This window comes from Myxine glutinosa, chromosome 12, assembly GCF_964187855.1.
Source record: "Myxine glutinosa chromosome 12, kmMyxGlut1.1, whole genome shotgun sequence".
NCBI lineage: Eukaryota > Metazoa > Chordata > Myxini > Myxiniformes > Myxinidae > Myxine > Myxine glutinosa.
Window position 1 is genome coordinate 35,378,288 of NC_136272.1, and position 13,971 is coordinate 35,392,258.

The 13,971-nt window shown below is 40.7% G+C and overlaps 1 protein-coding gene across 1 annotated transcript in view; it reads left to right on the forward strand.

Annotated features, from left to right (window-relative positions):
• UBR2 (ubiquitin protein ligase E3 component n-recognin 2) overlaps positions 1-13,971 on the forward strand; it is a 327,955-nt gene that overhangs the window by 283,193 nt on the left and 30,791 nt on the right. The window contains exons 27-33 of the mRNA XM_078766741.1: positions 300-433; positions 801-875; positions 1,254-1,423; positions 1,599-1,864; positions 2,107-2,200; positions 2,301-2,462; positions 3,730-3,881. Coding sequence (XP_078622867.1) covers positions 300-433; positions 801-875; positions 1,254-1,423; positions 1,599-1,864; positions 2,107-2,200; positions 2,301-2,462; positions 3,730-3,881 — 1,053 coding nt within the window. The remainder of the gene's footprint in view (positions 1-299; positions 434-800; positions 876-1,253; positions 1,424-1,598; positions 1,865-2,106; positions 2,201-2,300; positions 2,463-3,729; positions 3,882-13,971) is intronic.

Consider the following 13,971-nt stretch of genomic DNA (forward strand, 5'->3'; position numbering starts at 1 on the left):
TATAACCATGGTAGAGGCTTACATGGGTGAAAGGTGTCGATTTGATATTTTAATAGCGCATTAAACGTGTGTTTCTCAATCACGCTGTTCATCTTTTAAAAGTGCTTTAAAAGGCACATTTCCCAATCGGCCCGTGACTGGATTTTGTCGCAGGTTGTGACCACAGTGCGGTCATTCTTGTTGTAATATACGAGCTCCTTGGTTAAGTGCAGAATCCCCTCCTTTGTTGCATGTTGATCTATCGTGCTATAATTAATTATCTCACTTGAAAATTTTCTGCTCTTTTCCACTATATCTAGGACCAGTAAGTGGGTGGCAAAGTGCTGCAGGCAGTCGTGGAACATCTAGCCCAAGTATGTTCACTCTGCTCGAGCGCCTGCAGAATGTGACACAGCTGGATGCACACAAGGACTGCATCACATGGACACTTCAAGTGGGTTTTGATGGAGAAAGTGCGGGAGAGGGAAAAAGGAGATTGGGAATTGGGAGAGGGTTCCCCTATGAAATGCACATGTGTGATTACATACAGGATGTCAGTTCATTACCTGCCTCATCCAAATATATTATAATCTTTTAAAGAATATGTGCAGATAGAATGTTGATGTTTACAGGTATTTCATAGAATGGTTCAGAATATATTCATCCTTTCTTAATTAGTTCATCCATTTCTTTGGTAAAGAGTGTTATTTGGGGTTGGAAGGGCTAGGTGGGGAGTGTTGGATTGAGCATAATGTGGGTATGGGTGACTGGGTGAATGGTGTAGAAAATTTAACTCGAACCAATATATTAATCTCCTTCAGCTTTTTGAGACCATCCAGCAATTAAGGAGGAAGTCGGGGCATTTTCCAAGCATGGTCGAACAACAGCCCAAAGAGGTAAGAGAGGTGTGAATGGAGTGGGTGTTGGAGAGGAATATGAGGTGGTTCATATCTTCGAGCAGCTTGGTTTAAGTCAAAATTGATAATTTCCTGCAGAATTACCAGTCCCTGAAAATACTCAAAAGCTTTGGTTTGTGATGTTTCCATTTTAGGCCAGGTAGCTGCTGATTCCTGAAGTGATTTTGTTTGTGTAATACATAAGCTATAACTTCATAGAAGGGAAATTTTTGCAATCGTGCATATAATTAAACCTCCACAGTATCTGTTACATCGCTTTAAAATAATAATCAGGTGAAATGTAAATATGCAGGTTTCTTCGCATGAATTTGCTATATTGCTTATTATTGATTGGTATTTCATTACCTATGGTGATAGAGTCCCAGAGAACGAGACAAGACTGAATGCAAGCGCAAGGCAGAGATGGCACGGCTCCGACGGGAGAAAATCATGGCGCAGATGTCAGCAATGCAGCGCCATTTTATTGCTGAAAACAGAGAGCTTTTCAAGCAGACTGTTGGGGAGATGGAAAGTTCTGCGGAGGAAGGGTATGAAAGCTATCCTTTTATATATCCTTTGCAGTTTCAGTGTCTCCAAAACTGACTTTTAAAATCTTTTTGTGGAATAGAAACTCCCTCACCCATTTCACAATGATCATCTTTGAAACGCTTGCCCCTAACTTGCATCCACCTGCTCTTTGTTCTTCTCCAACAATATTTATAGGTCATCCTCAGGGTTGGCACCGGTGGAGGTGTCATCAGGAAGTGGTGAAGATGCATGCCCAGTGGCTATTGGACCTTGCCGCTCAGGGCCCGGTGCATTGGGAACTGGCGTGACAGAAAGGGGAAATGGCCGGAGAGTTATGTGCTGTATTTTATGCCAGGAGGAGCAGGAGACGAGTCCCACTGCAACCGCTATGGTGTTGGCAGCCTTTGTGCAGAGGTCAACCGTCATGGCGGGAACCAGAGCACGTGCAGCACTAGACCCAGGCTTGTTTATTTCTTCCTTTCAAACAAATTCCTTCCTCTTAGCATTACAGACTGTTTATTTGGGTTATTATGTGAAGAATGCAAACAAACAGTTAGTGTTCGTCATTGTACGACCTGACAATATTAGCAGTATAATAGTGGATTAAAGGGAGCCATTACATTGATATGCAAAGCCAATTTAAATGTTTGCTTGTAAAGCACCAGTTGAGAAGTTGCTTGGCTGGTTTTGTTTGTGCAAACAGGTGCTTTTGATCAGTTACTAATGCCAGCAGATGTTCCTTGTGGGACACACACAACAAGCTGTGGACATGTCATGCATGCCCACTGCTGGCAGAGGTATGGTTAACAGACTAATTTGCAGACTCACTATGAACTCCAATTTAATGGAAACTGCTGTAATTCTCCAAACATCAAATTTCCTGAAATGCTTTTGCAGTTTTTTTGAGGCTGTTCAGGCAAAAGAGCAACGGAGACAGCATCGGCTACGTGCGCACACGAGCTATGACATAGACAACGGCGAGTTTCTCTGTCCTCTTTGTCAGTGCATCAGCAACACTGTCATCCCAATTTTATTCTGTTCACATGGAGATGTTGGCAGGCAAGTCATTTGCATACTGCCCTCTAATTCCTTCTTCACCCTTCACTTCTCATAATTACCTTTCAAATACAGTAGACCATTTATTTGTGCTGTCAAAGATTAAATGTCCACGCACACCATGAACAATTATTGAAGATTTATTATGTGGAGAAGATTCACTTGATTATACGAGGATTACAACAAAGTTAGCAGTACACTACACCGGTATATACGACAATGGACTCAACACATTTCAAGTAAAACTTCTGCCCGACTTGGTTGAATTCAGTCCTTTTATAGTATTTCTGCGAACAAAGGAAAGTCTCTTGGAGCCTTGAGGAGTCAGACTGGGGAATGAGGGGTCAAGGGTTTGAGACAAGTTGGCACCCATGGACATGGTAGAACATCTCTTTAACATTTCAACACAGGCCATAAAAGATAAGCAGCCTTAGGTGAAAGAGTGCAGACATGGTGTCTTGTTATACTGGCGCCTACTGGAGGAGACTCTGTCTCGCCTTGTCTGGCAAAACAGCTTCATTCGCCTTTTGTATATTACAATACCTTAAAAAATATTGTATTTCTTCCTTGCACAGATTTATCAAAGTAAGCTTTATTCCTATAAGTATTCCTAAGCCCAGCAAACACACAATTGCTATAACCCATAATGCAGATTGATCAAAGATTTATTATTGAAGTATTTCTACAATCACATCTAAATTGGAGTGTTTCAACCATGAGCAATACATTGAAGATTATAATAACTGGTGTCTTTGTCTTGATCCGTGAGGATTTAAAAATTAGTGCGAAGAGACCATCATTGGAGGTTTGCCATTGCCCTTAAACAACAACAAGAAATGACACATCAACCCTGAGAATTAAATTAAGTGAAAAACAAATTTGAAGCAAGATGCCGGTGATAGCTCGCCTACTCTCAAGAGAAAGACATCTCATGAACAGTTGAAATCCCATTCAGACTTCATACCCATGCTAAATTCAAAAGAAAATGAAATGAGAATATTGCATCACACTGCTATAGTCACAACCAGCAACTATTTACTGTTTGTATAAAAATACGGAAAAGAAAACCTTGTGTTGAGCTTCATTTCTTTGTCTCAAATCATTGCTTTGCTTCATTTTCAAATGCACCACCATTAAATCCTCATTGACTGTCCTCGACTGAAACGTGCTTCCTTCTATTTACCCCATGTTCTGCAGTATTTCCCCATATTGTGACATCTCGTACCTGTTGCACCTAACCCATGTGTATGTGTGTCATTCCTTACTGCAGTTGGCAGCTCAGTTTTTGCAGTGAGGAGGCTCAGATGTTCAGGCAAAAGCTCCCATTGGAATCTTGGCTTGAAAAGCTTCCCATGGCAACTTGGCTGGAAAACCTCACATGTCGTGTTTCTGGGTTGCATGTGATGTTGCAGAGAGCAACAGGTGAGCTCATTTCTCCTTCATTATGAATTGAAACTCACAGGTATGTATATATATATATATGTGTGTCGGTTTGTTGACTTGGAACTTGAGACTGAGAAAAGGAGCAATTGATATGTTTATTGAATTCGTCAAACACAGACTGTGGAGAGCAGAGTGTCGTATATGAAGCTCACAAGTGACCAACTCTATAACAGAATGCCCCGAGGAGTTTGATCAGGGCTTCGCTTTATATAGGGGTTGGACTTAGCCTTCAGGATAAGAGACAAAGGGTGGACTCATCAGCCCCCACCGTGGTCCTATCCTGTTATTCAGTTAATGAAAGGAAGTTCAGCCAAGGCCAGGCATGGGTTATGTCCTGATAAGCCTATGGTCAGCAGTATGGGGTAAACATGTTGACAGCATTACCAGTGTGGCCTGAAGGTCGGGAGAAGTGCAAGGAGATAGAGAGAGGACAGCCATAAATGTGTCGACATTGAGGAAATTGGCAAGTTGTGGGAGTATAGCAGCTTACAACAGAGGCCAAGGAAAGGGGAACAGTTGGATTTCGACAGAGAAAGAGATCATGCCAACACGAGGCATAAGTCATACAAGGTAATATAATTCTTTAAAGGATATAACAAGCTTTTAAAGGATATAAAAGGATATCACAATCAAGCAAAGCAAAACATATAATTGGTTATAGTTGTTAATTAGTCAAACATCATTAGCACAGGAAGGAGAGAGATCTCAGATCCCCACATATATATATATATATATATATATATATATATATATATATGTATATATATATATATATATATATATATATATATATATATATATGTATGTATATATATATATACAGTGGAACCTTGACTTACGAGTTTAATTCGTTCTGTGACCGAGCTCGTAACTCAAATTGCTCGTTTCTCAAATCAAATTTCCCCATTAAAATGCATTGAAATGCTATTAATCCGTTCCAGCCCGCCAAAAACCACACCAATTTTTTTTTAAATATACAGTATATATAAAAATATCTCGCGCTTTATATTTCACCTGTATGCAGCATACAAGTTGGCAGGATGGCCTGGACTGGAGGTACGCACACTTGACTCTAAAGTCTAAACTGTCCAGCCTGGGTTTGAATCCCGACCCAGCTATAACCTGTCATGGGTGAATCACAGGCAGGGTGATTCATCAATGTGTGTACCGCTAAACTGGGCGCCCCGTTTGCGTCCCATTAGTTGTTGGATGTTAAGGATCTCACCGTGTTTTCCACAAAGAGAAGGCGAGCTATCGCCGGCACTCTGAACAAGTTGTGGCCTGGCATGCTCTTCTCCTCTGCCGTTATATACGTCCTCCTCGGCATCTTTTTCCAGAAGAGCCCTGTCTCGTCACAGTTGAAGATTTGCTGGGGGATGTATCGTTCGGCTTCTATCAGTTCGGCAAAAGTTATAATAAAATCTTCCGCTGCCTTCACATCCGCCTCACCAAGTCGACAACACGCACACCTCGCTCATGTTTTTCGACGATTGCGTGTTTTATATCCAAGCACATCATCCTCTTCTTCTTCTCAGTTATAATAAAATCTTCAGCTGCCTTCACATCCGCCTCACCAAGTCGACAACACGCACACCTCACTCATGTTTTTCGACGATTGCGTGTTTTATATCCAAGCACATCATCCTCTTCTTCTTCTCAGTACCGTGTTTTCCACAAAGAGAAGGCGAGCTATCGCCGGCACTCTGAACAAGTTGTGGCCTGGCATGCTCTTCTCCTCTGCCGTTATATACGTCCTCCTCGGCATCTTTTTCCAGAAGAGCCCTGTCTCGTCACAGTTGAAGATTTGCTGGGGGATGTATCGTTCGGCTTCTATCAGTTCGGCAAAAGTTATAATAAAATCTTCAGCTGCCTTCACATCCGCCTCACCAAGTCGACAACACGCACACCTCGCTCATGTTTTTCGACGATTGCGTGTTTTATATCCAAGCACATCATCCTCTTCTTCTTCTCAGTTATAATAAAATCTTCAGCTGCCTTCACATACTGTACTTGCTCCCTCCCTCAAGTCCCTCAAGAAACTCCCTCAGAAACTCCCTCAAGTGCAACGGCAGAGATACTGTACTTGCACGGCAAGATAACCACGTGACCGGAACCCACCTGGTGGCGCCTGGCGTAAACTCAAAATAACCAACATGCGAAAACAAAAATGCAGCGATATACGGCAGAGATACTGTACTTGCACGGCAAGATAACCACGTGACCGGGTGGCGAAAGCTCGTAACTCGGATCTCGGCTCGCATCTCAAAGCAATAAACCGCCCGAGCGACGGCTCGTATCTCGAAAAACTCGTAAGTTGGGGCACTCGTAAGTCAAGGTTCCACTGTATATGTATATGTATATATATATATATATATATATATATATATATATATATATATATATATATATATATATATATATAGATATATATATATATATATATAGATATATATATATATATATATAGATATATATATATATATATATATATAAATATATATATATATATATAGATATATATAGATATATCTGTGCGGTGTCTGTCTTGTGTTGTGTTGTCACTGAACTACTCCCTCAAACTTTTGTGACATCCTACCAAACTTCTGGTGTGCACCTACATCTCCCGTCGGTATGTCCTAAGGGTATTTTTTTTGAAAAAATTTCAAATTTTTTTTTTTGAGGGGGGGGGTGGGATTTTTTGGGGGGGAATTTTTTTTCCCCAACATAAGTTTTCAACTTCAATTGTTTATAAAATGTAATATCACGTATATTACAAATACATTTGTCCATTATGATTGTTTGAATTATGATTGGTGTAAACCATGACAAAACAGCAACTCAGGTACAGTCATTTATCTATATATCTACATATCTGGGCAGTGTCTGTTGTCACTGAACTACTCCCTCAAACTTTTGTTTCCGTGGTTGTGAAGTGTTTTTAATAACGTGGTGGTGGTTTTGAATCACGTGGTGGTGAGATATTTTGAATTATGTGGTGGTGAGGTGTTTTTAAATGATGTGGTGGTGAGGTGTTTTTAAATGACGTGGTGGTGAGGTGTTTTGAATTACGTGATGGTGAGGTGTTTTGAATTACGTGATGGTGAGGTGTTTTGAATTACTTGGTGGTGAGGTGTTTTGAATTACGTGATGGTGAGGTGTTTTGAATTACTTGGTGGTGAGGTGTTTTTAATTATGTGGTGGTGAGGTGTTTTGAATTAGTTGGTGATGAGGTGTTTTGAATTACTTGGTGGTGAGGTGTTTTAAATTACGTGGTGGTGAAGTGTTTTGAATTACATGGTGGTGAGGTGTTTTGAATTATGTGGTGGTGAGGTTTTAAATTATGTGGTGGTGAGGTGTTTTGAATTACGTGGTGGTGAGGTGTAATTGTCCCAAACTTCCAGTCTGCACCTACCCCTCCCGTATGTATGTACTGAGGGGTTCTTTTTTGAATTTTATATATTTTTTCAACCTAAATTGCTTATAAAAATGTAATATCACAAACACTACAAATAAATTTGTGTAAAATAATTGTTTGTATTATGATTTGCTGTAAATCATGACAACACAGCAACTCAGGTACAGTCATTTTCCTCAGCTAAAATAAGCCCGTTCTTCAGTAACGACGCGTGGTGAGGCGAGCGTATCGAGCCGAGCCAAGCTAGTATATATATATATATATATATATATATATATATATATATATATATATATATATATATATATATATATATATATATATATATATATATGTACGTACATATATACATACATACATACATACATACATACATTATATATATATATATATATATATATATATATATATATATATATATATATACTTATATATACATACATACATACATACATACATACATACATACATACATACATACATACATACACTACAGTAAACCCTCTAATATCATGGGAGTTAGGTTCTTAGAAAATTCCGCTATAGTTGAAACTGCAATCGTGGACAACAAGGGCAAATCGGAAAACGTGGGTTCAGATCCTGGAATTCGAGAAAATATTGAGGAAAGTTGGCAGTAGTCAGAAATAAACATATCACCATTGAAATTAACATGTAATATATATATAAAGCATGTTAACATTAAAATAAACATGTATAAAAAATAAATCTATAACCGACAGAATTTGGAGAGGGGGGCATGGAGGGGGACAATGCCCCCCACCTTAATTTTTCCAGTAGTTTACAATTAAGATAAAAACATCCCATATTTAAACGTGAGTAACAATAATGAACGTAAACTGTATTTGTGATTTCACCAACACTGTAACGACACTAACAAACGGTCATTTTGGAAGTCAGACCTAGCTACCCATTATTAATATTAAGTCCCCCCCCCCCTTAAATAAAGAAGTCAAGCTATGCCTATGAACTCTACCATAAGAGAGCTGTTTGAGCCTGTCTGTGTGTCGCCATTTTTCTCAGAGATGGCTGAACAGATCTTCATCAAACTTTCAGAGGTTCATCAATGAGTGTCGGGGAGTGTTTTAGGCAAATGATAATAAACAAATTGATTTCTTCAAAATGCCTACAGCATTAGAACATCACCGGGCAACGCCGGGTACTCCTGAGTGTCCGTCCGTCCCCAAAGTACTTCCTCAGTTTTGGGCCTAGCCCCGTCAAACCTCCTGTGGAACGTTTTAGGGTCCCAGTGGATGTTCTAAGGTAGGTAGGAGGTTTTAAAAATTCCTCAATAAAATTATGATTTTGAAATTTAATCGATACGAATCTGCCGCGAATCCGGAAACCCGATGTGGTGGTGTACCAATATGGCGGCCCACCATCTTGGTCATCCCACTGCACCCACGGAGGTATATAATAAACCTGGAGAGCCAATGATGGCTGTCGGCTGAAGCTAGCGGAAGTTGCTTGGCGGCCATATTGGGAAGCCGATTGTGTCTGCGTCCGTGTTTGATCTCACAATCAGCTGATCTCACAATTTCTGATTCATTTTGGATGCTTACCGACTGTAAGGAGTCTTATTTGTGAACGCGCTGTTTCAAAATGCCACAGTGTGTTGCATTTGACTGCACAAATACCTCAGGGAAGGCCTCCACATGCACATTTCACAAGTCAGTGACAAACCGCGATCGCGGGTGTTCTGCTTTTTCAGTTTTTGGCGTGGTCACGGTGGTGGGGCTAGGTAATTAAGTTTCAATGAAGTTTGAACACTGTGTTTGAATTTGATGATGTTAGACCACGCGCAGGGTGTGCAATACGACACAGATCTCAAATATAACTGTATTGTGTATTCACTAGGGCTATGTGAGTATGTCAGACTGATGTCTGATTGACTCATTCATTGATTCAGATTGAAGTATCGAGATTGACTCGTCAGCTCGTGATCATTGTCAAGTGATTTAATTTGTGATGAGCTTAACTTAATTGTCCAGTCTACTACTGTCAGGGTTTCCATGCCCTCCTGTGTCACTCGTGAGCAGAAAGAGCAAATGGGGGTTACTTGTGGAAGGTACGAAAGTCCGACACATGGCAAACATTAGCAGATGAAGTTGTATTTAACTATACATATGAAACTCAAAATATTATTTTGATATGGAGTCGTTTTGACTCGGATGTTTTGACTGCCCTCTGAGGTTTTGACCCGCAACCACATTTTGTGACCACAACGTATTTTGTTTCAAGGTTTCCAAAGGATAAGGACTTGTGCTCCCGATGGACATCTGCCCTGAGAAGGGAGTCTTTCTACCCCACCCCAGGCACCACAGTTCTGTGCAGTGATCACTTCAATGAGAGTGACTTCGACAGGACTGGTCAAACCGTCCGACTGAAGCCGAAGTACTCGAAGTACTCGATGCATGTCACATGCTTAAACTTGCAAGAAACTGTCTTGGATCCATGAAAATGATGGAGGATGGCAACAAAAAAGTCATCGCGTGGAAATACATCCAGGCACTCTTTGATCTGCAGAAGAGGGAAGGCTTGTGTCTGGGAAATAAGCTCTCCCGGAAACACATCGAGTGGAAGAGCAATGTCATGAAGGTGGACACAGCGCTCAGACATTGAGCACTAGTGTGGCAGATGCAATTCGGTTTTGCAGGGACACTTTGCAACTATCAGAATTTCAGGGCAGTGGGGCTACCTGCCAATACATTGAAACATTGGACAAACTGTTTGACATTCTAAATTCTCGCAATCCATTGGCACGAAACTACAAGGCACCACTCATGACATCACGAGAAGGACTTTTCCTGCCATTCCTGGATACTGCCTACAGTTACTTGTCCAACATCAAAAACATGAATGGTCAAGTTATGACCAATACGCGTTTGAAAACCCCCTTCATTGGTTTCATGATCTGCATAGAGAGTGTCAAAATTTTGTATTTCACATATGTCAAACCTGCCTCATCTCCCCTGCGATACCTGCTTACGTACAAAATGAGCCAAGACCACATTGAACTTTTCTTTGGAGCGGTCCGCATTGCATGTGGAAGTGGGAATAACCCAACGGCCCGGCAGTTTGTTGCCGCATATAAGCGTCTCTTGATGCGACATGACATCAAGTCTGCAAGTGGGTTGCCCTTTGTCTGATATGGCGAGTTCACCAACACTTCATGTAAATATTTAAACTGTAAAAGATGTGTTGCATGAGATGTCTATATCTCCGCTCCATTATTCATGTAACAATTACCATGTCCTGTTGAACGTTCCATTGCAACATGTAAGTCTTGTATGTTATGAATAGCAAAAACTTCCGAAACCCAAGAATTGTGTGGGTTAACTACATGACAGCGTTTCATGTCATTTATGTGACTGGTTTCTAGCATCTCGGTAATAGAAACATACACATCTTAGTTACAATATAATGACTGAATTAAGTAACATCATATAACATGACAACAAATCAGATCTTTATATTGAGGAACATTATAGAACAAGCCAAAGAATGGCAAACGACGATGTACCTCAATTTTATAGATTTCTAGAAAGCTTTCGACTCCTTGCCCAGAGAAAGTCTGGGTCATAATGAAGAAATACAGCATACCTGGAAAATTAGTGAACCTTGTAAAAGCCCTTTACCAAGACTTTCAATGTGCGGTCGTCGACCAAGGTGAAACAACAGAATGGTTCAAGGTGAAGACAGGAGTTAAACAGGGGTGTAACATGTCAGGATTCTTATTCCTACTAGTGGATGATTGGGTCATGAGAAGGACGATAAAGAACATCGAGCGGTAATTTTGGGCACTTTTTTTTCAAACAAGCTCTAAACCATTGGATTCCCCAGGAAAAATGCGTCTAGAATCAACTTCAAACTTAATGAACACCATTTCCTTAAAGAACGGGATTCTGAGCCCGAATATCAGTTCAAATATTAGTATTCTATATTAATTAAATAGTCGGCGGTCCTAAAATTCGCTCCAGCTGCATCATCAGTGCGCCACGCGTTTGCTTTGACAGGCTTTGTTTACAAAACAATCGGCTTCCCAATATGGCCGCCAGACTATTTCCGGTGGCTTCACGGCGGCTAATGCTGCGAGGTGGCCAATTGGCTCTCCATATTATATACCTCCGTGACTGCACCTCGCTGGGTTCCTCAGCCGCCATTTTGTTTCGGCCTACTCAAACGTGCCTTGCCTTGGAAACACGATATATTTATCATTACATAATTGAAGCATATCATCAAAATCTGGATTCTGATATGAGGATTGGATGCTGTAAACTAAATTTCTCAATCTGGAGTGAAATCTGACAAAATTTTCCATTTCTCCGATTTTATCACTAAGTGTATATATTCATCTATTTAAGCGAGGCTGTGATTCTCATTCTGGAGTTAGTTTTTTTATTTAACTTAATAATAATTCTTACTTCCATGGGAACTGCTCAGAGACGCGTTCTTTGGATGAAAGTTTTTAGCAAAGAACACTTTTTTAGTAGTTGGGAATGCTGTCACTGTTAGTCAATTCTGAAGTTGGAATTTTGAAGATCGGTTCGGAGTAAGAGTTCGTGGAGCTTATCTCATTGTATTTTTTAACCGTGTGCGGAAATGAAATAAGGGGGTGGAGTGGGAGGGGGGGTTGGGGGTGGTGGGGGTACGACCAGTTGCAACTGCTAAACCAGAAAGCATCTGAAATTGCAAAGCCCGTCCATGGCCGTTTGTATTCAGATATCTTCTTATTCTTCTTCCATATGCACAAAATAACGAAATTGGTTAAAATAAAATAAAAAATTGATGCTTTTATGCAGCCTTGAACTTTGAGCTTTAGATCTGAAAAAACAATCTGCTTCTACCTTTTGATTGGTGAACTAATTAATTGACCCAATATGCAAACACACACACACACACACACACACACACACACACACACACACACACACACACACACACACACACACACCATTCAGATTTATGGGAAGTTACGAGGGGCGGCAATTTGACATCTCGCCCCGAGCGTCATTTTTCCTCGATACGCCACTGCTCCAGTGTATCTGCGATCTGTTTTTATAATTCCCTCTAGATGATGGACCCAGATTGCGTATACCATATTCCCGTCAGGAAGCTACTCATTGTTACCCGGCAACGCCGGCTACATTTGCTAGTACAGTACAAAAGAAACAAAACACGAGTTTTACCTTTTTAATTTATTGGAAAACAGTGATGTGATTTTTACAAAACCCGAGGTGGTTAAGGATAAACATATTATGTAGTACTCTGATGTAAATATAAAACACAAGACTTGGCTTGGGATTATGATGATGGCTGATGGATCATCGTTGGCATGACAAAGCCGCCTGCTGCATTGCCACTTGGAATAAAAGTAGCATGATCGTTAGTCACCTTGAACCCCAGAGCAGATCTTTCCAGTTGGACAGGAAGGTACGAGATGGCATCCTCTTATAGAAAAATTCTGTCTCTTTTGCGTTCAAAACTTGCTCTGGCATAAATCCCTTCACCTCGATTCGTTCGGTGAGCTGCAGTGAGTAGTTTTGCGCAGCATCATGGTTGAATGGTTGAACTGGCCATGGTTGCAGTCGACCCTTCAACCCCGCGTGCCTTGTGGAAACGTTGGTAAATCTGCAATGATTTCTCCCGTATCATCGGTCCACTCAAAAGCACTTTTTCGGTTTACTCCTCAATCCAAACATTAAGAGCTTTTTCCTTTCTTTCAATATGAGGATCACAGGTCTGGAATGAGATTTTTGCGCTTTGCTGGTGGGAACACTTGCTCGGATATTTAACTCGTGTTTTACCACACAGTCATTCATTGATCCCGTAATGGTCGTGCACAGATGCTGCTCGTTCATCTCTTGCCAACATATCTAACAAGTTGATTCTTTCGCACAATGTCATAACATTTCTCTGCCTTTTGGCACAATTAATTTTGTCCATCATTTTACATCTGGGTACCGTTATTATAAACTGGTGTGTGGCTACTAGATCTTGTAGATCTAGTATTACAGGATTTCCGTCTGTCCTTTCCTGTGCGATGACGATACATTAATTAAGAGTGCTTTAATAGCGCATAAAATGTATTTCCCAATCGTGCTGTTCATCTTTTAAACTAAGCTTCGTTCCCGTATGCTCGTCTGATTCCTACAAGTAACGGGGTGTGAGAAACAAAAGGCTCATAATGGGAGGTAATCGTACACACAAACGCAACAAATGACTCATCTCAGCTCAAAAATCGGTTAGTCGAAATTGAATACCGCAATAACGGAATCAGGACACAATAGGTTGCCCGCGATAGGTCGAAACCCGCGATATTAGAATCCGCGATACAAGTTTAAACCAAAATTATTATTTTTTTATTTTTTTATTTTTTATTTTTTTGTATACAAGATCGAGGCTCGTGAAAGAGCGAAAATTAATCACACAGAAAGACAAACAGACACATAAAACAAATAACATCGGGAGCGGTAGACAAGATGGGGAGAGAGGGGGAAGGACACAAACACAACATTTGAGAGCAGGGAACGAGAGACATGGAGACATCGAGAGATCTGTGGGAGGGAGAGGGCTTTGGGGGGGAGGCATGTGAAGGGGGGGAGGCATGTGAAGGGGGGGGGGGTGGGAGAGGTA